At 45.1% G+C, this 27,094-nt stretch overlaps 1 protein-coding gene across 5 annotated transcripts in view; it reads left to right on the forward strand.

Annotated features, from left to right (window-relative positions):
* The window catches only part of arhgap17a (Rho GTPase activating protein 17a), a 215,293-nt gene that overhangs the window by 135,349 nt on the left and 52,850 nt on the right, over positions 1 to 27,094 (forward strand). For all 5 annotated transcript variants that reach the window (XM_078558484.1, XM_078558485.1, XM_078558486.1 and 2 more), the window contains exons 4-9: positions 1,355 to 1,431; positions 18,309 to 18,420; positions 18,738 to 18,814; positions 19,315 to 19,432; positions 26,492 to 26,560; positions 26,738 to 26,819. In XM_078558484.1, coding sequence (XP_078414610.1) covers positions 1,355 to 1,431; positions 18,309 to 18,420; positions 18,738 to 18,814; positions 19,315 to 19,432; positions 26,492 to 26,560; positions 26,738 to 26,819 — 535 coding nt within the window. The remainder of the gene's footprint in view (positions 1 to 1,354; positions 1,432 to 18,308; positions 18,421 to 18,737; positions 18,815 to 19,314; positions 19,433 to 26,491; positions 26,561 to 26,737; positions 26,820 to 27,094) is intronic.

The following is a 27,094-nucleotide window of genomic DNA, read 5'->3' on the forward strand; positions in this document are numbered from 1 at the left end:
CCTCCTATCTTTTTCAAAACTCCCATCTATTCCCTTCTCTCTCAAATGCTTGTCTAGATTCCCCTTAAACGTATCTATACTATTTGCTTCAACCACTCCCTGCAGGTTCAATATTCTTGCTGTTCTTTGGGTAAAGAAGTTTCTTCTGAATTCTTAGTGATTTCTTGGTGACTACCTTACATTGATAGCTTTTAGCTATGCTCTTTCCCACAAGAGGAAACATTTAATAATTTTAAAGATCTCTTAGTTCACCCCTCAGTCTTTGTTCAAGAGAAAAGAGACCTGGCCTGTTAATCCTTTCTGATGTGTATACCCATGTGTTTCTGGTATCATCCGCATAAACCTTCTCTCTACCATCTCCAGTGCCGCTGTCATTTTTATAATATGATACACATCCAAATCTGTGCCTCTTAGACATAATAAGGGGGAGATAGCTGTTGTACCGGAGAGAACAACCATGATGGAAGAGCATAAGGGTTTTGCTGGAGGCAAAGGCATCAGAGGTGGAGGTGAGGATGATTGAGCAGGTTGATAGCTGCAGAAGTTATCATGGTGATCGGAGGGCCAAAGGCTAGACAATTGGGAGTTTAGATGTACAGTTGTAAATGACTTGGAATTCTTTTCAGTGCCAGGAGGAATTGGGGTTGTAAGCGTATGAGAGCAGTGAGAGGTAGAGGGGTCATCAGAGATGCCCTTGTACGTGATTTGGATGATGGGAATAGGCACTTCTCATGAGGTAGCAACATCAAAGGGGTGGTCGTGATTATGGGTAGAAGAGTTTTATGTGGAGGGACAGATTAGGGAAGACAGGAGGGTGGTGAACTTTGAAGAGACAGGGCAAGGTGAGTTGAAAAACTCAATGCAGTTACACAGCTTATAACTTTTACCCTGCTGAATAAACTGCAACCTGGTAGAGTTATCTGGTGAATAGCTCATACCATGCTGAGTAAATGACTACAGTTATATCACAATACTGTGGCAGGCTTTGCCCCTAAATAGCTTCCACAGTAACTTCATGTATTGTGACACATTTCAGCTGCCAAAATGTGTGTTATTTCTGGCACAAATCACTCTAAATCCATTGTGCTGAAAATTTGAAAATGGAATTGGAGAAATACATGTAGACCCATAAAATCATCTCACTAAATTAAAAGCACAGTTCTAAATATTCTGGTATTCAGTCCAAAAACCTTTTGATGGTTTTGCTCCAGTCAATGTGTATAGAGAATCAATTGTAGGAAGACTACAGTGTAAAGTCAGCAGTGATTTGCCCAAACCTGAATAAAACTATCAAAGCAATTGATCTAAAATATTCTTCCTCAAAGATTTAAAATGTTTTTTTTAATCTTAACAGAAAAAGTTGCCGCTGATGGCTCTTTCCCAAAGCATGCAGGAAGGAATTGTCTGCTTGGGGGATGACTCTCTTATTGTGTAAGTAACCTGACCATGTTGGGGTTATTTTTATGCTTTTTTAGACACTTATAATATGCTGAAACATTGCATCTTCAAATAAAGTGGAAAATCTATAAATTCTGGAAATCTGAAAAGAAACAGCATTGCTGTAAAACCACAATCGATCAGTATCTAAAGAGAAAGAACAGATTCATGTTTCAGGGTTTTGATGAAGGACACATGCACTGTCCCTCCCCTACAAAGAAATCAGAATCTGTCTCTTTCCTTTATAAATGCTGCTTGACCTACTATGTATTACAGTGGCTTTTTTGGTTTATTTGAACTCTCTTGCCTGTGGTACATACAAACTAGGAGTGGAAGTAGGCCATTTGGCCCCTCGCGCCTGCATTGCCATTTGATAAGATCATGGCTGATCTGATTGTGGCCTCTACTTTCCTGTCTACCTCCCTATACCCTTTGACTCCTTTTGCCATTCAAGAATCTATCTAAATCAGCATTAAAAACATTCAATGACCCTGCCTCCACTGCTCTCTGGAGAAGAGAATTCCACAGCAAAAACAGAAATACCTGGAAAAACTCAGCAGGTCTGGCAGCATCGGCGGAGAAGAGCAAAGTTGACGTTTCAAGTCCTCATGAGCTTCAACAGAACTAAGTAGAAATAGGAAAGGGGTGAAATATAAGCTGGTTTAAGGGTGGTGGGGGGGTGGCTGGTGGGACAAGCAAGCAGTAATAGGAGGAGATAACCAAAAGATGTCACAGACAAAAGAACAAAGAGGTGTTGAAGGTGGTGATATTATCTAAAAGAATGTGCTAATTAAGAGTGGAGAGCAGGACAAGCAAGGTAGCTCTAGTGGGGGTGGGGTGAAATAAGCGATGGGTGGAATACATTTAAAAATAATGGAAATAGGTGGGAAAAGAAAAATCTATATAAATTATTGGAAAAAACAAAAGGGAGGGGTAAGAAATGGAAAGGGGGTGGGGATGGAGGAGGGAGTTCAAGATCTAAAGTTGTTGAACTCAATATTCAGTCTGGAAGGCTGTAAAGTGCCTAGTCGGAAGATGAGGTGCTGTTCCTCCAGTTTGCGTTGAGCTTCACTGGAACAATGCAGCAAGCCAAGGACAGACATGTGGGCAAGAGAGCAGGGTGGAGTGTTAAAATGGCAAGCGACAGGGAGGTCTGGATAATGCTTGCGGACAGACCGAAGGTGTTCTGCAAAGCGGTCACCCAGTCTGCGTTTGGTCTCTCCAATGTAGAGGAAACCGCATTGGGAGCAACGAATGCAATAGACTAAGTTGGGGGAAATGCAAGTGAAATGCTGCTTCACTTGAAAGGAGTGTTTGGGCCCTTGGACGGTGAGGAGAGAGGAAGTGAAGGGGCAGGTGTTGCATATTTTGCGTTTGCATGGGGAGGTGCCGTAGGTGGGGGTTGAGGAGTAGCGGGTGATGGAGGAGTAGACCAGGGTGTCACAGAGGGAACGATCCCTACGGAATGCCGCCAGGGGGGGTGAAGGGAAGATGTGTTTGGTGGTGGCATCATGCTGGAAATGGCGGAGGATGATCTTTTGAATGCGGAGGCTGGTGGGTGATAAGTGAGGACAAGGGGGACCCTATCATGTTTCAGGGAGGGAGGAGAAGGCGTGAGGGCGGATGTGTGGGAGATGGGTCGGACACGGTTGAGGGCCCTGTCAACTACCGTGGGTGGAAATAAGGAAGAAGGAGGACATGTCAGAGGAACTGTTTTTGAAGGTAGCATCATCAGAACAGATGTGACGGAGGCGAAGGAACTGAGAGAATTGGATGGAATCCTTATAGGAAGCGGGGTGTGAGGAGCTGTAATCGAGGTAGCTATGTGAGTCGGTAGGCTTGTAATGGATATTGGTGGACAGTCTATCACCAGAAATTGAGACAGAGAGGTCAAGGAAGGGAAGGGAAGTGTCAGAGATGGACCATGTGAAAATGATGGAGGGGTGGAGATTGGAAGCAAAATTAATAAATTTTTCCAGGTCCCGACGAGGCATGAAGCAGCACCGAAGTAATCATCGATGTACCGGAGAAAGAGTTGTGGGAAGGGGCCGGAGTAGGACTGGAACAAGGAATGTTCCACATACCCCATAAAGAGACAGGCATAGCTGGGGCCCATGCGGGTACCCACAGCCACACCTTTTATTTGGAGGAAGTGAGAGGAGTTAAAGGAGAAATTGTTCAGTGTGAGAACAAGTTCAGCCAGACGGAGGAGAGTAGTGGTGGATGGGGATTGTTTGGGCCTCTGTTCGAGGAAGATGCTGAGAGCCCTCAGATCATCCTGGTGGGGGATGGAGGTGTAGAGGCATTGGATGTCCATGGTGAAGAGGAGGTGGTTGGGGCCAGGGAACTGGAAATGGTTGATGTGACGTAAGGTGTCAGAGGAATCACGGATGTAGGTGGGAAGGGACTGGACAAGGGGAGAGAGAAGGGAGTCAAGATAGCAAGAAATGTGTTCCATGGGGCAGGAACAGGCTGACACGATCGGTCTGCCAGGACAGTCCTGTTTGTAGATTTTGGGTAGGAGATAGAAGCGGGCCGTCCGAGGTTGGGCGACTATCAGGTTGGAAGCTGTGGAAGGAAGATCTCCAGAGGAGATGAAGTCAGTGACAGTCCTGGAAACAATGGCTTGATGTTCCGTGGTGGGGTCATGGTCCAGGGATAGGTAGGAGGAAGTGTCTGCCAACCCCAACATTGTCATCAAACCCGCTGACAAGGGTGGTGCTGTTGTTGTCTGGCGCACTGATCTCTACCTCGCGGAGGCTGAGCGTCAACTCGCAGACACTTCCTCCTACCTCTCCCTGGTCCATGACCCCACCACGGAACATCAAGCCATTGTTTCCAGGACTGTCACTGACCTCATCTTCTCTGGAGATCTTCCTTCCACAGCTTCCAACCTGATAGTCGCCCAACCTCGGACGGCCCGCTTCTACCTCCTACACAAAATCCACAAACAGGACTGTCCCGGCAGACCGATCGTGTCAGCCTGTTCCTGCCCCACGGAACTCATTTCTCGCTATCTTGACTCCCTTCTCTCTTCCCTTGTCCAGTCCCTTCCCACTTACATCCGTGATTCCTCTGACACCTTACGTCACATCAACAATTTCCAGTTCCCTGGCCCCAACCGCCGCCTCTTCACCACGGACGTCCAATGCCTCTACACCTCCATCCCCCACCGGGATGATCTGAGGGCTCTCAGCTTCTTCTTCGAACAGAGGCCTGAACAATCCCCATCCACCACTACTCTCCTCCGTCTGGCTGAACTTGTTCTCACACTGAACAATTTCTCCTTTAACTCCTCTCACTTCCTCCAAGTAAAAGGTGTGGCTATGGGTACCCGCATGGGCCCCATCTATGCCTGTCTCTTTATGGGGTATGTGGAACATTCCTTGTTCCAGTCCTACTCCGGCCCCTTCCCACAACTCTTTCTCCAGTACATCGATGATTACTTCGGTGCTGCTTCATGCTCTCGTCGGGACCTGGAAAAATGTATTAATTTTGCTTCCAATCTCCACCCCTCCATCATTTTCACATGGTCCATCTCTGACACTTCTCTTCCCTTCCTTGACCTCTCTGTCACAATTTCTGGTGATAGACTGTCCACCAATATCCATTACAAGCCTACTGACTGAACTACAGCTCCTCACACCCCGCTTCCTGTAAGGACTCCATCCCATTCTCTCAGTTCCTTCGCCTCCGTCGCATCTGTTCTGATGATGCTACCTTCAAAAACAGTTCCTCTGACATGTCCTCCTTCCTTAACTTGGATTTCCATCCACGGTAGTTGACAGGGCCCTCAACCGTGTCCGGCCCATCTCCCGCGTATCCGCCCTCACGCTTTCTCCTCCCTCCCAGAAACATGATAGGGTCCCCCTTGTCCTCACTTATCACCCCACCAGCCTCCACATTCAAAAGATCATCCTCCGCCATTTCCGCCAACTCCAGCATGATGCCACCACCAAACACATCTTCCCTTCACCCCCCCCGGTGGCATTCCGCAGGGATTGTTCCCTGCAACACCTGCCCCTTTACTTCCCCTCTCCTCACCGTTCAAGGGCCCAAACACTCCTTTCAAGTAAAGCAGCATTTCACTTGCATTTCCCCCAACTTAGTCTATTGCATTCGTTGCTCCCAATGCGGTTTCCTCTACATTAGAGAGACCAAACGCAGACTGGGTGACCGCTTTGCAGAACACCTTCGGTCTGTCTGCAAGCATTACCCAGACATCCCTGTCGCCTGCCATTTTAACACTCCACCCTGCTCTCTTTCCCACATGTCTGTCCTTGGCTTGCTGTATTGTTCCAGTGAAGCTCAACGCAAACTGGAGGAACAGCACCTCATCTTCCGACTAGGCACTTTACAGCCTTCCGGACTGAATATTGAGTTCAAAACAAAAAACTACTGCGGATGCTGGAAATCCAAAACAAAAACAGAATTACCTGGAAAAACTCAGCAGGTCTAGCAGCATCGGTAGAGAAGAAAAGAGTCGACGTTTCGGGTCCACACGACCCTTCAACAGAACTGAAGTATAGTTAGGAGAGGGGTGAAATGTAAGCTGGTTTAAGGTGGGGGGCAGGGGGAGAGAAGTTGAGGGTGGGGTGGTTGTAGGGACAAGCAAGCAGTGAAAGGAGCAGATAATCAAAAGATGTCACAGACAAAAGGATCAAAGAGGTGTTGAAGGTGGTGATATTATCTAAGAAAAGTGCTAATTAAGAATGGATGGCAGGACACTCAAGGTACAGCTCTAGTGGGGGTGGGGGTGGAAAGATTGACAAGGTATTAGTTGTAGATTTAAAAATAATGGAAATAGGTGGGAAAAGAAAAATCTATATAAATTATTGAAAAAAACAAAAGGGAGGGGGAAGAAACGGGGTGGGGATAGGGGGAGGGGGAGTTAAAGATCTAAAGTTGTTGAATTCAATATTCAGCCCGGAAGGCTGTAAAGTGCCTAGTCGGAAGATGAGGTGCTGTTCCTCCAGTTTGCGTTGGGCTTCACTGGAACAATGCAGCAAGCCAAGGACAGACGTGGGCAAGAGAGCAGGGTGGAGTGTTAAAATGGCAAGCGACAGGCATGTTTGGGTCTTTCTTGCGGACAGACCGCAGGTGTTCTGCAAAGCGGTCGCCCAGTTTGCGTTTGGTCACTCCAATGTAGAGAAGACCGCATTGGGAGCAACGAATGCAGTAGACTAAGTTAGGGGAAATGCAAGTGAAATGCTGCTTCACTTGAAAGGAGTGTTTGGGCCGTTGGACCCTTTGGGCCCTCTGGATTCTTACCTTCTCTTGATCTTTTCATTGAGAACTGTCGGCGTGACATTAGCCGTCTCAATTTCTCTGCTCCTCTCACCCATTCTAATTTGTCTCTCTCTGAACTTACTGCACTCCGTTCTCTCAGGTCCAACCCCAACATTGTCATCAAACCCGCTGACAAGGGTGGTGCTATTGTTGTCTGGCGGACTGACCTCTACCTCGCGGAGGCTGAGCGTCAACTCGCAGACACTTCCTCCTACCTCTCCCTGGACCATGACCCCACCACGGAACATCAAGCCATTGTTTCCAGGACTGTCACTGACCTCATCTCCTCTGGAGATCTTCCTCCCACAGCTTCCAACCTGATAGTCGCCCAACCTCGGACGGCCCGCTTCTACCTCCTACCCAAAATCTACAAACGGAGCTGTCCTGGCAGACCGATCGTGTCAGCCTGATCCTGCCCCACGGAACTCATTTCTCGTTATCTTGACCCCCTTCTCTCTCCCCTTGTCCAGTCCCTTCCCACCTACATCCGTGATTCCTCTGACACCTTACGTCACATCAACCATTTCCAGTTCCCTGGCCCCAACCACCTCCTCTTCACCATGGACGTCCAATGCCTCTACACCTCCATCCCCCACCGGGATGATCTGAGGGCTCTCAGCTTCTTCCTCGAACAGAGGCCCGAGCAATCCCCATCCACCACTACTCTCCTCCGTCTGGCTGAACTTGTTCTCACACTGAACAATTTCTCCTTTAACTCCTCTCACTTTCTCTAAATAAAAGGTGTGGCTATGGGTACCCGCATGGGCCCCAGCTATGCCTGTCTCTTTATGGGGTATGTGGGACATTCCTTGTTCCAGTCCTACTCCGGCCCCTTCCCACAACTCTTTCTCCGGTACATCGATGATTACTTCGGTACTGCTTCATGCTCTCGTCGGGACCTGGAAAAATGTATTAATTTTGCTTCCAATCTCCACCCCTCCATCATTTTCACATGGTCCATCTCTGACACTTCCCTTTGCTTCCTTGACCTCTCTGTCTCAATTTCTGGTGATAGACTGTCCACCAATATCCATTACAAGCCTACCGACTCACATAGCTACCTCAACTACAGCTCCTCACACCCCGCTTCCTGTTAGGACTCCATCCCATTCTCTCAGTTCCTTCGCTTCCGTCGCATCTGTTCTGATGATGCTACCTTCAAAAACAGTTCCTCTGACATGTCCTCCTTCCTTAACTGAGGATTTCCATCCACGGTAGTTGACAGGGCCCTCAACCGTGTCCGGCCCATCTCCCGCGCATCCGCCCTCACGCTTTCTCCTCCCTCTCAGAAACATGATGGGGTCCCCCTTGTCCTCACTTATCACCCCACCAGCCTCCGCATTCAAAAGATCATCCTCCGCCATTTCCGCCAACTCCAGCATGACGCCACCACCAAACACATCTTCCCTTCACCCCCCTGGCGGTATTCCGTAGGGACCGTTCCCTCCGTGACACCCTGGTCCACTCCTCCATCACCCCCTACTCCTCAACCCCCACCTATGGCACCTCCCCATGCCCACGCAGAAGATGCAACACCTGCCCCTTCACTTCCTCTCTCCTCACCGTCCAAGGGCCCAAACACTCCTTTCAAGTGAAGCAGCATTTCACTTGCATTTCCCCTAACTTAGTCTACTGCATTCGTTGCTCCCAATGCGGTCTCCTCTACATTGGAGAGACCAAACGCAAACTGGGCGACCGCTTTGCGGAACAGCTGTGGTCTGTCCGCAAGAAAGACCCAAACCTCTCTGTTGCTTGCCATTTTAACACTCCACCCTGCTCTCTTGCCCACATGTCTGTCCTTGGCTTGCTGCATTGTTCCAGTGAAGCTCAACGCAAACTGGAGGAACAGCACCTCATCTTCCGACTAGGCACTTTACAGCCTTCCGGGCTGAATATTGAATTCAACAACTTTAGATCTTAAACTCCCCCTCCCCCCATCCCCACCCCGTTTCCTCCCCCTCCCTTTTGTTTTTTTCAATAATTTATATAGATTTTTCTTTTCCCACCTATTTCCATTATTTTTAAATCTACAACTAATACCTTGTCAATCTTTCCACCCCCACCCCCACTAGAGCTGTACCTTGAGTGTCCTGCCATCCATTCTTAATTAGCACTTTTCTTAGATAATATCACCACCTTCAACACCTCTTTGATCCTTTTGTCTGTGACATCTTTTGATTATCTGCTCCTATCACTGCTTGCTTGTCCCTACAACCACCCCACCCTCAACTTCTCTCCCCCCGCCCCCCACCTTAAACCAGCTTATATTTCACCCCTCTCCTAACTATACTTCAGTTCTGTTGAAGGGTCGTGTGGACCAGAAATATCGACTCTTTTCTTCTCCACCGATGCTGCCAGACCTGCTGAGTTTTTCCAGGTAATTCTGTTTTTGTTTTGAATATTGAGTTCAACAACTTTAGATCTTGAACTCCCTCCTCCATCCCCACCCACTTTCCGTTTCTTACCCCTCCCTTTTGTTTTTTCCAATAATTTATATAGATTTTTCTTTTCCCACCTATTTCCATTATTTTTAAATGTATTGCACCCATCGCTTATTTTACCCCACCCCTACTAGATCTACCTTGCTTGTCCTGCTCTCCACTCTTAATTAGCACATTGTTTTAGATAATATCACCACCTTCGACATCTCTTTGAACTTTTGTCTTTGACACCTTTTGGTTATCTCCTCCTATCACTGCTTGCTTGTCCCAACAACCCCCCCCCTTCTCCCCCACCGCCCCCCCCACCCTTAAACCAGCTTATATTTCACCCCTTTCCTATTTCTACTTAGTTCTGTTGAAGGGTCATGAGGACTCGAAACGTCAACTTTGCTCTTCTCCTCTGATGCTGCCAGACCTGCTGAGTTTTTCCAGGTATTTCTGTTTTTATTTTGGATTTCCAGCATCCGCAGTTTTTTGTTTTGAAGAGAATTCCACAGATTAGCAGCCCTCAGAGAATGAAATTCTCCTCATCTCTGTCTTAAATGGGAGACCTGTTATTTTTAAACCATGTCCCCCTGTTCTAGCCTCTCCCACAAGGGGAACATCCTTTCAGTATCCACCCCGTTAAGCCCCCTCAGAATCTTGTGCTTCAATAAGATCGCCTCTTATTCTTCTAAACTCCAGTGGATACAGGCCCAACCTGTACAACCTTTCCTCATAAGACAACCCCTTCACCCTGGTAAAGTACTGAGGGCATTCTGTACCACTGAATGCCCCTTTTTTTCTACAAATGCTGTGGTTTGGTGTAGCCTGTGGCATTAAATTAGTATTTTACTCCAGTTCTTTTGCACAAGGTGCTTATCTGTTGTTTTTGGAATTTTGTTTCTAAAGTCTTTTTTTTCCCCTCTCCTGAAAGTGCTGATGGGCTGTAGTGGTACCAGCAGCCAGTTAGTATCTCACCCAAATGGCAAATGGTTTTACTGGACAGGAGGCATTACCTGCATTGATAATTAGATAGTAACAGGGATTGGAAACCATGATTTGATTTTCACTTCTCTGGTCAGAGAAGCTGAGTCCAATTATAGATTTCTGCTGCCGCTGGCTGACTTTAGCTAACTTCACATTGGCTAACAGTTGAACACACTACCTTTTGATCAATGTAGCCCAGTTACATGTTGCCTGAGCACTTTTGCAGTTTTGGATTAAATTGCAAGCCCTTAATTTGATTTTGCTATTGTAAATTAAATTCCTAATATTCCTCATTCAGTAATCCTAGGAGATTTTGTATGTGGTATGCATGAGAGCTAGGATGTAACTCATTCATTACTCAAAGGATAAGTAGCACAATTCTTGCTTAGGCTTATGATTATCTCTGTTCATGTTACAAACGGATGTTGCTTAACTTCTAGCACAATCTGTAGTGTATAATTAAATCAGCTATATAAAGTTGTTATTACTTTTAATCACTCTTTGTGCAAGCACCAAATCTTTTTATTGCTAGCCTCAATGAAAGGGCAACACACTCCTTGTATTCAGTAATTTCGACCCAACTGGAAGTAAGAATTACCCATCCCAAAACCAGGTGTGGGAATTGCAGTAAACAGTTAACCCTGCCTATTCTTTGCACTCTATGCATCCCATTAAATTTGTGCTTTTTGCTGTTTTAAATCATTGCATGCACCCAGCGTAGCTACCTACACTGTTGGTTGGCTGTATACGTTAGTAAGGGGCTTGATGTCGCTAACATTGTTTAGAGGTAGCTTGCATCTTGTAAAGTGGAGGAACGTTGTGGCTGCATGAAGAGGTGGGATCCATTTGAAAGTTGTCTGTGTTCTGTTATGGATGCAGAGAGATGGTGGGATAACATTTCTCCCTTTTTGCAACAAGATATATGTTTTAGAGGGAGTATTTAAACCTTTTGAGTGTTGTGACTTAGAATAGAGATGTAACAGGTTTTTTGGTAAGTTTAAATCAAAAGAAAAGATAAATATTTATTCGCACCACAACCAAAATGTAAATGCAACAAAAATATTCTCACACACACGCGCGCGTGTTTGTGTTTGTGTTTGTGTGTGTGTGTGAGAAAAGATGAGTTCAAGAGATGAAGCATGCGCTTGGGTTATTAACAGAATAATGAGAAACAGATCACGCATTTTAAATTAATCTTTTTAAGTTGAGAAATGTTGCGTTTGGTTGCCTGAAGATAAATGGAGGTTGAAAGTTTATGGATTTTCATACAAAGTTGTAGCCGAGCTTCTGTAAAAAAAGAGAGGCATTCTTGCAGGTGGGAATAAATTAGCCCTCGTTTCACTGCCTGAGTTGACTGGTTGTTCGGTAGGGTTCTGTACTACTTGTTGGGTGGTGGTTTCCCTTTGTGCTTTTTGTTCCAGATTGACCTGCTCCTTGGCATAGTATGTGTTATCTCTAGTCAGTTTTGATCATGACCATAGGATTAATAATTCTAAAATCCATACAGATGATATGATGTTCGAAGCCATTACTACACAACGAAGGATGAATGGTGGCTGCTCACACCTGCTCGTGATAAACTGGTTTCATCATACTTTTCTTTGTTAGGTTTCGAATTCACAGACAGAGAGTTTGGGGAACCATTGTATTTGAGTTTCTGTAATTATCCAGACAACAGACTCTGTAAATTCTACAAGTGGTCTCACGTTTTGAATGTCTTTTCAAGGGAGGGTCCTCCACCCACAGGCATTTTCATTTTAATGACTTTCCAGAGACATGAGTTAGCCCTTGTCTGAGCAGAAATCAAAGTCACCTGATCTCCTGGACTCCATCTTAGGTCAAGGTAAATGTCACAGAATTATTAAAGCATAGAAGGAGGCCATTTGGCCTATTGTGTCTGCATCAGCTTTCCAAAATGAGCAATTCCCCTGTCTTCTCCCTGTAACTCTGCACATTCTTCCTTTTCAGATAACAGTCTAATTCCCTTCTGAATTCCTCGATTGAACCTGCCTCCACCACTCTCAGGCAGTGTATTACACTGAATGGTTTTCTTCATGTTGCTTTTGCTTCTTTTTCCAGTTACTTTAAATTTGTGCCCTCTCATCCTTGACCCTTTCACAAGTGGGAACAGTTTCTCCCTGTCTTCTCTGTCCTGACCCCTTATGATTTTGAATGCCTCAAATCTCCTCTTTACCTTCTCTTCTCCATGGTAAACAGTCCCAACTTCTCAATCTAACTTCATAACTCAAGTTCCTCACGCCTGGAGCCATTCTCGTGAATCTTTGCACTTTCTTCAATGTCTTCACATCTTTTCTAAAGTGCAGCACCCAGAACTGTATGCAGTGTTCCAGGTGAGGCTGAACTAGTGTCTTATACAAGGTCAACATAACCTCCTTACTCTTGTACTCCATGCCCCTATTAATAAAGCCTAGGGTACTGTATGTTTTATGAACCACGTTCTCAGCCTGTCCTGACACCTTTAATGACTTATGCACATATGCACCCAAGTCCCTCTGCTCCTGCACCCCTTTTAGAATTGTGCCCTTTATTTTATATTGTCTCTCCATGTTCTTCCTACCAAAATAAATCACTTGCAGTTCTCCACTTTGAACTTCACTTGGCTTCCCATTCCAGAGATTTGTCTATGCCCTTTTGAACTTCTACACTATCCTCCTCATAGTTTACAATGCTCCCAAGGTTTGAATCATTTGCAAATTTTGAATTGTGCCTTTCGAGACAAGTAAAACTCCTGGAAGCAATGACTTACTGACTGAGTTGTATTTGACTCTGTGGGACTGGATTGGCACAATACTGCTGGAGATGTGGAAGAATATGCTTCTGGCCAGCAATTTGTCAAAATCTATGAGGAAAGGCATCATCACCCTCATCTACAAACGGAAGAGGGAAAGGGAGGAAATCAGAAAATGCCAACTCATTTCACTGCTTAGTGTGGACTACAAAATTCTGTCCAAGGCCATTGCCAATCTTGTCCAGTCTGCTGTGGAGTTGGTAATCTGCATGATCAGACCTGCACTGCAGTTATCAGGATAGGCAGTCATATCCCTGATTCATGCAAGGCTATGTGTGGACAAGGGGTGGATACCTGCATCATCAGCTTGGACAAGGAAAAGGTCCTTGTCAGAATATTAGACACCTACATGATGTGCTCACCAAATGGGGTCTAGAGAGGGAAACTGCAATTACATCCAATTGGCCCACACAAAAATCGGTAACAGTTGCTAAGGGGAGGCCAGACCGTGGTCTCCATGTGACTTCAGGCCCACAGCAATGTGGTTGACTCTTAACTGCCCTCTGCAAGCCACTCTATCAAACCTGTACAAGGTCTAAAAGGAATGAAACTGGCTGGATCACCTGACATTGACCTGGGCACTGGAAACGACAATGGCACACTGTCAACCCTGCAAAGTCCTCCTTATTAAGTGAGAGCTGACCCACAGACTAGTCCAGCAACAGCCTGACTTAGTCATATTCATGGAATCATACTTTATAGACAATGTTCCAGACAACACCAACCCTGGGCATGTCCAGCAAATGTAGCGGCACAGTGGTATACAATTGGGAGGGAGTTGTTCTGGGAGTCCTCAACATCCACTCTGGACCCCATGAAGTCTTATGGCATAAAGTTAAACATGCACAAGGAAGTATCCTGCTGGTTATCGCCTACTGTCCTCCCTTAGCTGATAAATCAGCGCTCCTCCATGTTGAACATCACTTGGAGGAAGCACTGATGATAGCAAGGGCACAGATTGTATTCTGGGGGAGGGACTTCAATGTCCTTCACCACGAGTGGCTTGGTAGCACCACTACAGACTGAGCTGGCCGAGTCCTAAAGGGCATAGATGCTAGACTGGGTCTGCGGCAGGTGGTGAGGGAAAAATTTACTTGACCTCAGTCTACCTGTCGCAGAAGCATCTGTCCATGACAGTATTGGCAGGAGTGACAACTGCACAGTCCTAGTGGAGACAAAGTCCTGTATACACATTGAGGATACCCTCCATCATGTTGAGGACACCCTCCATTGTGTTGTGTGACACTATCACCATGCTAAATGGGATAGATTTCAAACAGACCTAGCGACTCAAAACTGGACAACCATGGGATGCTGTGGGTCATCAGCAGCAGCAGAATTGTATTGAACAACAATCTGTAACCTCACGGCCTAGCATATCTCCCATTCTTCCGTTACCATCAAGCTGGGGAATCAACCCTGGTTCAATGAAGAGTGCAGGGGAGAATGCCAGGCCCTGCACATTACATACCTAAAAATGAGGTTTCAATCTAGTGAAGCTACACCATAGGACTACTTGCATGCCAAACAGTAGAAGCAGCATGTGATAGATAGAGCTAAGCGACCCACAACCAATTGATCAGATCTAAGCTCTGCAGTCCTGCCACATCCAATCGTGAATCTTGGTGGACAATTTAACAACTAACTGGAGGAGGAGTGTCCACAAGTATCCCCATGTTCATTGATGGGGGCTAGGGCGCAGTGCAAAAGACAAGGGTGAAGCATTTGCACCCACCTTCAGCCAGAAGTGCCGAGTGGATGGTCCATCCCGCCTCTTCCTGACATCCCAGCTTCATAGATGCTAGTCTTTAACAAATTCTATTCACTCCAAACGATATCAAGAAACAGTTGAAGGTGCTGAATACTGCAAAGGCTACGAGCCCTGACAGCATTCCGGCACGAGTACTGAAGACTTGTGCTCCAGAACTAGCCATGCCTCTAGCCGAGCTGTTCCAGTATAGCTACAACACTGGCATCTACGCGGCAATGTGGAAAATTGCCCGGGTATGTCCTGTCCACAAAAAACAGGACAAACCCTACCCAGCCTATTACCACCCCTTCAGCCTAGTCTCAATCATCAGCAAAGTGATGGAATGTGTTGTCAACAATGCTATCAAGTGACACTTACTCAGCTATAACCTGCTCACTGACGGTTTCTTCAGTTTGTGTCCTGCCAGGGCCGCTCAGCTCCTGACTTTGTTACAGCCTTAGTCCAGACACTGTTAAGAGCTGAACTCCAGAGGTTAGGTGAGAGTGACTGCCCCTGTCATTAAGGCAGCATTTGACTGAGTGTGGCATCAAGGAGCAATAGGAATAGGGGGGGAAACTCTCCATTGGTTGGAGTCATACCTAGCACAAAGGAAGATGGTTGTGGTTGTTGGAAGTCATCACCACAGTCCTGGAACATCACTGTAGGAGTTCCTCAGGATAGTGCCCTAGGCCCAGCCATGTTCAGCTGGTTTCATCAATGACCTTACATCGATCATGAGGTTAGAAATGAGGATGTTGGTGGATGATCGCACAGTGTTCATCATTCATGACGACTCAGATGCTGGAGCAGTCGGTGTCCGCATGCATCTTGGGCTGATAAATGGCAAGTAACATTTGTACCACACAACTGCCAGGCAATGACCATCTCCCCATGATATTCAATGGCACTGAGCTTCTTGAATGTTGTTGGAGCTGCACTCATCCAGGAAAATGGAGAGTATTCCATCACACACCTGGCTTGTGTCTTGTAGGTGGTAGACAGACTTTGGGGAGTCAGGAGGTGAGTTCTCTCTCTAGAATTCCCAGCCCCTGACCTCTTTCTTGTAGCCACAGTATTTATATGGCTGGTTCAGTTCAGTTTCTGATTCATGGTAACCCCCTGGATGTTGGCAGTGGGGAATTCGGTCATGGTAATGCCACTGAATTTCAAGGGGAGATCATTAGATCCTCTCTTGTAGGAGATGGTCATAGTCTGGCACTTGTGTGGCATGAATGTTACTTGCCACTTGTCAGCCCAAACCTGAATATTGTCCAGGTCTTGCTGCATATGGGCACAGACTGCTTCAGTATCTGAGGAGTTGCGAATGGTGCTGAACATTGTGCAATCAGCCAACATAATCACATCTGACCTTATGACAGAGGGAAGATCATTGATGAAGCAGCTGAAGATGGGTGGGCCTAAGACACACAAGAACATAAGAAATAGGAGCAGGAGTAGGCCAAACAGACCTTCAAGCCTCCCCTGCCACCCAGTAAGATCATGCTGATCTCTGAATTCAACACTATTTTCCTGCACTGTCCCCTATACCTTGATGTTTTTAATATGTAGAAATCTATCAATCTTAGTCTTCAACATACATAATGACTCAGCCTCCACAGCCTTATGGGGCAGAGAATTCCAAAGATTCACCAACCTATGAGTGAAGAAATTCTTCCTCACCTCAGTCATAGATGGCATACCGCTTATTTTGAGACTGTCCCCTGGTTCTAGGGAAACATCCTTCATGCATCTACACTGTCAAGCCCTGTAAGAATTTTGTATGTTTGAATGAAATCACCTCTCATTCTTCTAAACTCCAGAGAATAAAGGCTCAGTTTATTTAATCTTTCCTCATAGGACAATCCCTCATAGTGAACCTGTGGTTGCACACCAGTTGAACATTTGAGTGTTTGATTCATGCAAATGACACAGTTCACGTGAGGTGCACAGAGGGTAATGTGTATGAATTCTATGACACCCTGCTGCTTGAGGAAGCCTCGAGCTCTCTCTACCTGCTTGTGTCTTTCAACAGGAAATTAGATGAATCTGTCCCCCTGTGTATCGAGATCCTCAATGTTCTTATGCAGCAGTGCACTAGAAACTACGAGATGCTACTTATATCTTTAGCAGCAGTTTTGAAGGAGCCACAGTCATCTTGATAATCGTAGGCAGTACTTCCCTTGCCCTGCTTTGAGGTTTCCGTTTTTGCTGCAGCAATTATTAGATTTCCATCACAGGCTCTTTTATGAACCAAAGGCAACTGAAGCATTGGTCCTTCCTGAAGTTGAGATGAGAGAATTGCACCCTAAACACCCTCGATAGTCTCCTACTGAGAGCTGTCCCTGCCTCCTCATCTACCCTCTTCTAGCAGCTTGTCCTGCACTGCATTGGTCTCTTTTAATTCTCCCAGCCATGCCCATTTCCAAAGGGAAGGCTGACCAGGCAACCCATGTCTTGACACAACATGTTTCAAGACAAGCCTTCAAATGACCAAAAAGGTAGTTCACCGGCCAGACCACTCCCTGTAGACTATTGAAACATTAGGTGACTATTGGAAAGCTCCAAAAATGTGAACAATTGCAACATCAGCCAAAAGAAATAACCTTGCAGCTAACTACTAAATAGTTCTTGATCCCTTTAAGTAAAATTGGTGGGAGTTGCTTCATGCTGTTGAACATAATGGGCAGAATTTTTCTGTTGGCATTCAGGGGTGGGGCCCGCTCGCCGACGCGTAAAATGATGCAGGGTGACGTCGGGTGGAACTCCCAACGTCACTCCGCATCATTTACATTTTCAGGTCGGCGGACGCGCAGGCAACTCGGCTGTGCGCCCGCTAACCTGTCAACAGCCTATTAAGGCCATTAAGAAACCAATTCAGCTCGTTAATGGACCTGCCTGTCCAACCTTAAGGTTGGCGGGCAGGCCTGGAGCCCAGATGGGCTTGTGAAAAAACATGAAACCTCATCCACTGGCAGGATGAGGCTTCATGAGGGTTTTTAAATTTTAATGAAAGGTTGCAATAAAAGTTATGGATAGGTACATGGCAGGGAAAATTTTTAAACTCCTTTTATTAAAAGTTTCAAAATGGAGCTGATCTCCCTGAGGCAGCACTTAGACTCAGGGAGACTTGTGCGCACGCGTGCGAAAAAGTGCACTCCCGGCTGAGGGAACCCCCTCCCCGGCCCGCACAGGGAGTGCATAGCACTTCCTGGCGGATGTCACGCTGGGCGGGTCTTAACTGGCCCGTCCAGGTAAAATGGTGGTGAGCCCCCCACGCTCTCTTCTCCCCCCCCCCCCCCCCCCCCATATCGCCATATTCAACTGTGTAAGGCTTGACTTTCTGTTGATTAATGAGATTCCTTTCTTGGTGAATCATTTTTATAATTTTTCTGATTTTAGGATTTCCTTTTGAGCTCGACTATGTCCGTATGTGTAAGCATTATAAAACTGAGTTGAGGAGGAACACAATATAGAGTAGTAAAATGTGACACAAGTTTAATTTGTATTCGGAAGTTCTTGAAACAAGCACTGGTCCAGACAGTATCTGAACGTTATCTTGAGGAATGTCAACAATATTACTTTGTGGCCATGATAACGTTTGATTTGGTTTCAGGAAATTGCTGGAAACATGTGGTGAAGCAGAAAATAAATTGGCATTTGAGCTTGCCTGCTACGAATCTCAAATTGAGAGAGACATCCTTGATCCAGTCAACAACCTGGCAGAAGTGAGTAAACCTTTGGATGCTTCCCCCTTTCACTCTTTTCCCACAACAGTTGAGTTAGAGTTTAGTTTCTGTTTTCTGTCTGTAAGCCGCTCAGCTTCAGGATACCCTTTCATCTCTGGATGACACTCCAACTCCAGGAATTTATCAATGCATAACCACCTTGAGACTTAAAGCCCAAATTTTCAGGTTGAGATCCCTTATTTCTGCTGCTCGTACAGCAGGCCAAAACACAACACTGTATGGAGTATTAGCAAATGTCTGTTTTGCTGTAATTGCTTTTATTAATACTTTTAATGTTTTTTTTTTACTTTTTAAAGATGGAGATTCCTAACATTCAAAAGCAAAGGAAGCAGTTGGCTAAACTAGTACTAGACTGGGACTCAGCAAAAATGCGGTAAGAGTTTTTGTATTGTAACTGAATTTAATGTAATACTCTCAAGCCTGTGATTGGAAGTAACATTTTGGGATGAGATCAGATTTTGGAGTTTTCAAGTACTTTGTTAACCAGTAGTGTTTTTCATCTTTGATGCTAGCCAGCATTCCCATCAGTAACAATACATTAGCCATTGATGACTTTAAGATGAATTTAATCCAATTAATTTAAAAAAACCAAAATGAGCGCTTGAGAATTTGTGAAAGATGAAAAATTGAGCTTAATGAAGTTAAACTGGGTTTAGGTCTGGTGTTTAGGAGTGCTGAGACTACTTTGAATTTAGGGCTCTGGGGAATTGGGAACAAGTTTGCATCTGAGACCTAAGAAAATCATGCACTGTTTTGACTCTGGCCCAGGGCTATAGGAGTTTGCTTGGGTGGAGCCTAGTTTGGGTTTGGGTCTGGGTCTTGAGGAAATGGACCTGATTTGGAATTTAATTGCATGAGCCTGGTTTGTTTCAGGTATAATCAAGCGCACAAAGCTGCATTTTCAGGAGCTAATTTCCCAGCAGTAGCAGCAAAGATTGACTCCCTGAGGGAGGAAATGGATGAAGCTGGAAATAAAGTAGAACTGTGTAAGGTATGTTTATAAGGTAATTTGAATGCAGACATCAAATAGTGTATTTGGCTAATGGATATTTGCTGTTTAATGATTTTGGTATTATTTGTACCAAACTAGTTTATCCATTTGATCTCTTGCCCCTCCCTGGTCAGTAATTTGTTCTGTAACTTACATTGGTACAGAGGGTTGCAGGAAATTCCTTGATCCTAAATAACAAGGGAAGACTTCTAAATATGAACTTATGTTCATTATACAAAAGAAGATGGACTTATTGAGTGACCTTTTTCCATTCAGCAATTGGTAGGTTTGGAATTATTTGCTCGTGGGAATTGGAGGTATTTTTAACTGAGGATCAAACTATAACTTCTTCCCCTGTGAATTTTGCTTTTACAAATGCAGTAAACCTGCATTATGTGAAACCGATTGAAGTATTCATGTAGCCAGTTACAAACAGTTCTAACATTTAGGAGCTAAAATGATATCTATCTCAGGATTATGTTTGAATTTAAAAAAAACATTTTTTTCTGCCCCCCCCCCCCCCCCCGCCCCAATTTTCTCCCCTCTCTGAAATTACAAATTGCTGCGATATGGTTCTGATGATCACCCAAATGATCATTCTGTATGTGTGAACGTAGATAGTGTCGGTAGTTTAATTCTCTTGGCCAAACCAAATCTTGACAGTTCTACACGTGAAGTCCAAGTACGGATTGGTTCTAACTGAGGCTCCCGCTTCAGAGTTGTCAGCTCCGGCTCAGAGTCGTCAATTCTTACCCTTAAACAGTGTCCCATAATTCTAGTCTCCCCCACAAGAGGAAACATCTTCCTGGAATCCACTATGAAGCCCCTTCAGGCTCTTGTGTTTCAATAAGATAATTTCTCATTCTTCTAAACTCCAACTTGATTAGCCTTTCTTCATGAGATAAGCCCTGCATCCCAGGAATGAGTCAAGTGAATCTTCTCTGAACTGCTTTTAACTCAGTTATAACCCTTTTCAAATAAGGAGACCAAAACTGTACACAGTACTCCAGATGTACTGTGGTAGCGGGTACATTTGTATTTTGTTGAATAGAGCATTCAAGAGTGGGAGTGAAATCTTGCACCTAGCAAGGAGACACCAAGCGATGTTTATATTACTAATAAAATTAGTACTATGAAAGGGGTTTTATTGTTAGAAGAAGTGGAGTTCAAAGGACCTGATGATATAATGATAATTTGTATTCAAAATGGACAGCTAGGTATAACCCAAGAAAAGTTTGTGTGTGCAGGTCAGAGGCATGTAAGATCAAAGCCTGTAAGCCTAGAACTGTCGGAAAAGGAACCAAATTGAAAGGAACCTCATTTTGAATTTGTAACATGAAAATGCTTTGCCTGGTGTCTATTTAAGTCTATTTGTTATTGTTGCCTTAATGGAGATTAATTTGGGAATTTATTAAAAAGCTATGGTAGTAGTAATTTGTAGCCATGTGTATGTGCTTAATTTGTTGTAAAATGATAAATGTTTCATTGTTATAAAAAACCTCCTCAAGACTTGGTCAATTTCCTGAATTTAGAGCTGTAACTCAAAACATATCAATTGAAAATATAGGTTATGACAGTTGTTTAAAGCTTCCCTCAGGGATTTTAAATAACTTAGCCTTTATCACTTGCTATGTCATAACACTCACTATTATATTCCATTCCCCTTGCAATAATGACAACATTCTATTTACCTTCCTAATCACTTGCTGTACCTACATTCTAACTTGTGCGATTTATGTGAAAAGAACTTAAATCAAGTGCATCAGTATCCTCTCAGATTATACGTTGCAGTTAAATCTTGCAGATCTAAGAAATTATGATGCTCCTTTCAGAAAAAAAATCCAATTTTTTTCACAAATGTTTAATAGAAAATTGGATGCATTTTGGAGAACAAAGGATATGTGGAATATGATAAGTAGTCTGAGCTATAAAAGTGGTCAGTAGTGAGGTTCATTGCTTCCTGAAATAAATTTTTGGGGGATTCAGCATTTCACAAAGCACCATGTTTTAATGTGAGGACTTGACACTGGGATCAGATATTATTCATATTTAAGCTGCAAGGGGAGGCGATGGCATAGTGGTATTGTCGCTGGACTGGTAATCCAGAGACCCAGGGTAATGCTTTGGGGACCCAGTTTCAAATCCTATAAAAACCTGGGACTTAAAGTCTAATGATGACCGTGAAACCATTGTCAATTGTTGTAAAAACCCATCTGGTTCACCAAAGTCCTTCAGGGAAGAAAATCTGTCGTCCTTACCTGGTCTGGCCTACATGTGACTCCAGACCCACAGCAATGTGGTTGACTCTTAAGTGCCCTCTGAAAGCCACCCAATTGTAACAAATTGCTATAAAGCCATAAAAAAGGAATGAAACCAGACCGGCATCGACGTAGGCACTGGACATGACAATGGCAATCGCAGCCCTGTCAACCCTGCAAAGTCCTCCTTACTAACATCTGGGGGCTAGTGCCAAAATTGGGGGAGCTGTCTCACAGACTAGTCAAGCAACAGCCTGATATAGTCATCCTCACGGAATCATACCTTACAGATAATGTCCCAGACTCTACCATCAACATCCCTGGGCAACTTCTGTCCTGCCAGTGAGACAGGACATACCCAGCATAGGTGGTGGCACAGTGGTATACAGTCAGGAGGGACCTCAACATCGACTCCGGACCCCATGAAGTCTCATGGCATCAGATCAAACATGGGCAAGGAAACCTGCTGGTTACCGCGTACCACCAGCTGATGGATCAGTGCTCCTCCATGTTGAACATCACTTGGGTGGCAAGGGCGCAGAACGTTCTCTGGGTGGAGGACTTCAATGTCCATCACCAAGAGTGGCTCGGTAGCACCACTACTGACTGACCTGGCCAAGTCCTAAATGACATAGCTGCTAGACTGGGTCTGCAGCAGGTGGTGAGAGACAACCAACAAGAGGGAAAAACATACTTGACCTCATCCTCACCAACCTGCCTGCCGCAGATGCATCTGTCCATGAGAGTATAGGAAGGAGTGACCACCGCACAGTCATTGTGGAGCTGAAGTCCCGCATTCACATTGAGGATACCCTTCATCATGTTGTGTGGCACTACCGCCGTTATAAATGGGATACATTTCGAACAGATCTAGCAACTAAAGACTGGGCACCCATGAGGCGCTGTGGGCCATCAGCAGCAGAATTATACTCTAACACAATCTGTAACCTTATGGCCCAGCATATCCCCCACTCTACTCTTACCATCAAGCCAGGGGATCAACCCTGGTTCAATGAAGAGTGCTGGAGGGCATGCTGGGAGCAGCACCAGGCATACCTAAAAATGCGCTGTCAACCTGGTGAAGCAATAACACAGGACTACTTGCGTGTCAAACAGCATAAGCAGCAAGTGATAGAAAGAGCTAAGTGATCCCACAACCAATGGATCAGATCTAAGTTCTGCAGTTCTGCCACATCCAGTTGTGAATGGTGGTGGACAATTAAACAACTCACTGGAGGGGGCGGCTCCACAGATATCCCCAATATCAATGATGGAGGAGCCCAGCACAGCAGTGCAAAAGAAAAGGCTGAAGCATTTGCATCAATCTTCAGCCAGAAGTGCTGAGTGGATGATCCATCTTGGTGTCCTCTGGCGGCCCCCAGCAACACAGATGCCAGCCTTCAGCCATTCGATTAACTCCACGTGATATCAAGAAACGGCTGAAGGCACTGGATACTGCAAAGGCTATGGGCTCTGACAATATTCCGGCAAGAGTACTCAAGACTTGCGCTCCAGAACTTGCCGTACTCCTAGCCAAGCTGTTCCAGTACAGCTACAACACTGGCATCTACCCAGCTATGTGGAAAATTGCCCAGGTATGTCCTGTACACAAAAAGCAGGACAAATCCAACCCGGCCAATTACTGCCCCATCAGTCCACTCTCGATCATCAGTAAAGTAATGGAAGGGGTCATCAACAGTGCTATCACGCGACACCTGCTTAACAATAACCTGCTCACTGATGCCCAGTTTGGGTTCCACCGGAGCTACTCCTGACCTCATTACAGCCTTGTTCAAACGTGGACAAAAGAGCTGAATTCCCGAGGTGAGGTGAGAGTGACTGCCCTTGACATCAAGGCAGCATTTGATCGAGTGTGGCACCAAGGAGCCCTAGCAAAACTGGAGTCAATGGGAATCGGGGGAAAACTCTCTGCTCGTTGGTGTCATACCTAGCACAAAGGAAGATGGTTGTGGTTGTTGGAGGTCAGTCATCTTGGCTCCAGAACATCACTGCAGGAGTTCCTCAGGGTACTGTCCTAGGCCCAACATCTTCCTTTGTGTTAGGTATGACTCCAACAAGTGGACCGTTTTCCCCCTTATTCTCATTGACCCCAGTTTGGCTAGGGCTCCTGGATGCCACATTTGGTCAAATGTTGCCTTGATGTCAAGGGCAGTCACTCTCACCTCACCTCAGTTCAGTTGTTTTGTCTATGTTTGAACCAAGGCTGTAATGAGGTCAGGAGCCGAGTGGCCATGGCAGAACCCAAACTGAGCGCAGCGAGCAGGTTATTGCTAAGCAAGTGCTGTTGATGACCCCTTTAATCACTTTACTGATAGACTGATGGGGCAGTAATTGGCTGGGATGGATTTGTCCTGCTTTTTGTGTACGGGAAATACCTGGACAATTTTCCACATAGCCGGGTAGATGCCAGCGTTGTAGCTGTACTGGAACAGCTTGGCTAGGGGCATGGCAAGTTCTGGAGCACAAGTCTTCAGTACTATTGCCAGTATATTGTAAGGGCCCATGGCCTTTGCAGTATCCAGTGCCTTCAGCCATTTTTTTGACATGACTTGAGTGAGTCGACTTGGCTGAAGACTGGCATCTGTGATGCTGGGGTCCTCCAGAGGAGGCTGAGATGGATCCACTCGGCACTTCTGAATGAAGATTGTTCCAAATGCTTCAGCCTTGTCTTTTGCACTGATGTGCTTGGGCTCCATATCATCGAGGATAGGGATATTTGTGGAGCCGCCTCCTCCAGTGAGTTGTTCGAATGTCCACCAGCATTGATGACTGGAAGTGGCAGGACTGCAGAGCTTAGATCTGATCCATTGGTTGTGGAATTGGTTAGCTTTGTCTATCACTTGCATGCCAAACAGCATTAACAGCAAGTAGTCCTGTGTTATAGCTTCACCAGGTTAACACCACATTTTTAGGTATCCCCAGTGCTGCTCCTGGTATGTCCTCCTGCACTCTTCATTGAACTAGGGTTGATCCCCTAGCTTGGTGGTAATGGTAGAGTGGGGCATATGCCAGGACATGAGGTAACAGATTGTGGTTGAGTACAGTTTTGCTGCTGCTGTTGGCCCATAGGGCCTCATGGTTGCCCAGTCTTGAGTTGCTAGATCTGTTCGAAATCTATCCTCTTTAGCACAGTGGCAGTGCCACACAACATGATGGAGGGTATCCTCAATATGCAGATGGGACTTCGTCTCCACATGACTGTGTGGTTGTTACTCCTACCAATACTGTTATGGACTGATGCATCTACAGCAGGAAGGCTGGTGAGGATGAGGTCAAGTATGTTGTTCCCTCACCACATGCTGCAGACTCAGTCTAACAGCTATGTCCTTCAGGACTCAGCCAGCTCGGTTTATGGTGGTGTTACCGAGCCACTTTTGGTGATGGACCTTGAAGTCCCTTGCCCAGAGTATATTCTGTGCCTTTGCCACCCTCAGTTATTCCTTTAAATGGCGTTTAACGTGGAGGAGTACTGATTCATCAGCTGTTTTGGGGGGGGGGGGGGTGGCGTTGCAGTACATGTTAATCAGCAGGAGGTTTCCTTGCCCATATTTGACCTGATGCCGTGAGACTTCATGGGGTGCAGAGTCAACAATGTTGAGTACTCCCAGGGCGACACCTTTTCAGCTGTGTACCACTGTGCCGCTCCCTCTGTTGGGTCTGTCCTACTGGTGGGACAGGACATACCCAGGGATGATGATGGTTGTGTCTGGGACATTGTATGTAAGGTATTATTCCATAAGTATGATTATGTCAGGCTGTTGCTTGACTAGTCTGCGAGACAGCTCTCCCAATGTTGGCACTAGCCCCCAGATGTTCGTAAGGAGGACTTTGCAGGGTCAACAGGGCTGAGTTGGCTGTTGTCATTTCCTGTGCCTAGGTCAATGCCGCAGGTCCTTCCGGTTCCATTCCTTTTAGACTTTTTAAGAGGTTTGTTACAACTGACTGGCTTGCTTGGCTATTTGTGTGTCTGGAATCACAGGTAGGCTGGACGAGGTAAGGGTGGCAGACTTCTCTAAAAGACATGAGCAAACCAGCTGGGTTTTCACGACAATCAACAATGGTTTCATGGTCACCATCAAACTTTGAATTCCAGATTTTTATTGAATTCAAATTTCACCATCTGCCATGGTGAGATTCGAACCCAGGTCCCCAGAGCATTACCCTGGATCTCTGGATTACTGGTCCAATGACAATACCACTGCATCCCTCTATACAGTAGCCCTTGCCTTCCTCCACTTCAGCTATTAGGTTTCCCAAGGCCTGGAAAACCTAGCTAGCCAGGATTAAACATAAAGTGGGGGGAAAAAAACCTAAAGTCTCCCTCCTCATGAAAATATTTAAATAAGCGGCCTGCCTCCCAGAGCAGTTTGTTCACCTATCCCTGTCTTGCCCCCATTAAAACCAAAAGGGGGCGGCTTGGGTTCAGGTTTGCGTTTGAGATTTTAAATATTTTCACATCCCACTGGTTACAATTCTGCATAAAAAGCTCTGGAGGCACTGTGGTTGTGGGTCTATAATTGTATAACTCTGGCAAGGTGAACTAATGACCTCCCCCACCTGTAATTTTGTTTGATTTTATTTTAATGAGTATAAGATGCAATATTTTTCAAATTTTAAGGAATTAATTCTGTAACAACCAATTCGATTTGAATCTTTTAACTTTTTATTTCATTAACAGGTAGTTTAATAAAACAGTTTTTAACTCCTTCCAGTCAGTACTGTGCATTATTTTGGAAACTCTGTGTTTGGACTATTTAATAAGACTTATTTCTGTTCACAGGATCAACTTGCAGCTGATATGTACAATTTTATTTCTAAAGAAGGTGATTATGCAAGATATTTTGTAACGGTGAGTGTTTTGCATGGTGCATTGGCACTTATTACATGCATTTAGCTCTTTCATTCATCAAGCCTTAAGATTTTTGCTGAGATTTACCAGAATTGTTTTTCATAGATTTAATGTTACTGCTTTTGTAAGCATTGAAGCTAATGGAATTTTTGTTGACAATGTGGGTTCTGTTCTCAGTTATTAGAAGCACAAGCAGATTACCATAGAAAATCACTAGCAGTCTTAGAGCGAGTTCTCCCTACAATCCAAACCCAGCAAGGTACAGTATCAGCAACATTTAGTTGCATTATTCCTGTATGAGCATCAGTTGTTTTCTATTTTCCTCTTACTACTTTTACACCCTTTACTCTGGGTGAACTCCCCTGCAGTTTTCCAGCTGAGCTTTCAGTTGCTTCTTTTTCTGATTGATTAATATGCAGCTTTCAGCATTTTCTCCATTTTGATTTAATAATCAATTAATTGCAACATTAAAACATTGATAAATTTCCTGCATATCTATAGAGAACCTATGAACTCCCCATCGCAAGTGTTTTG

The sequence above is a fragment of the Cetorhinus maximus genome, chromosome 15 (assembly GCF_964194155.1).
Source record: "Cetorhinus maximus chromosome 15, sCetMax3.hap1.1, whole genome shotgun sequence".
NCBI lineage: Eukaryota > Metazoa > Chordata > Chondrichthyes > Lamniformes > Cetorhinidae > Cetorhinus > Cetorhinus maximus.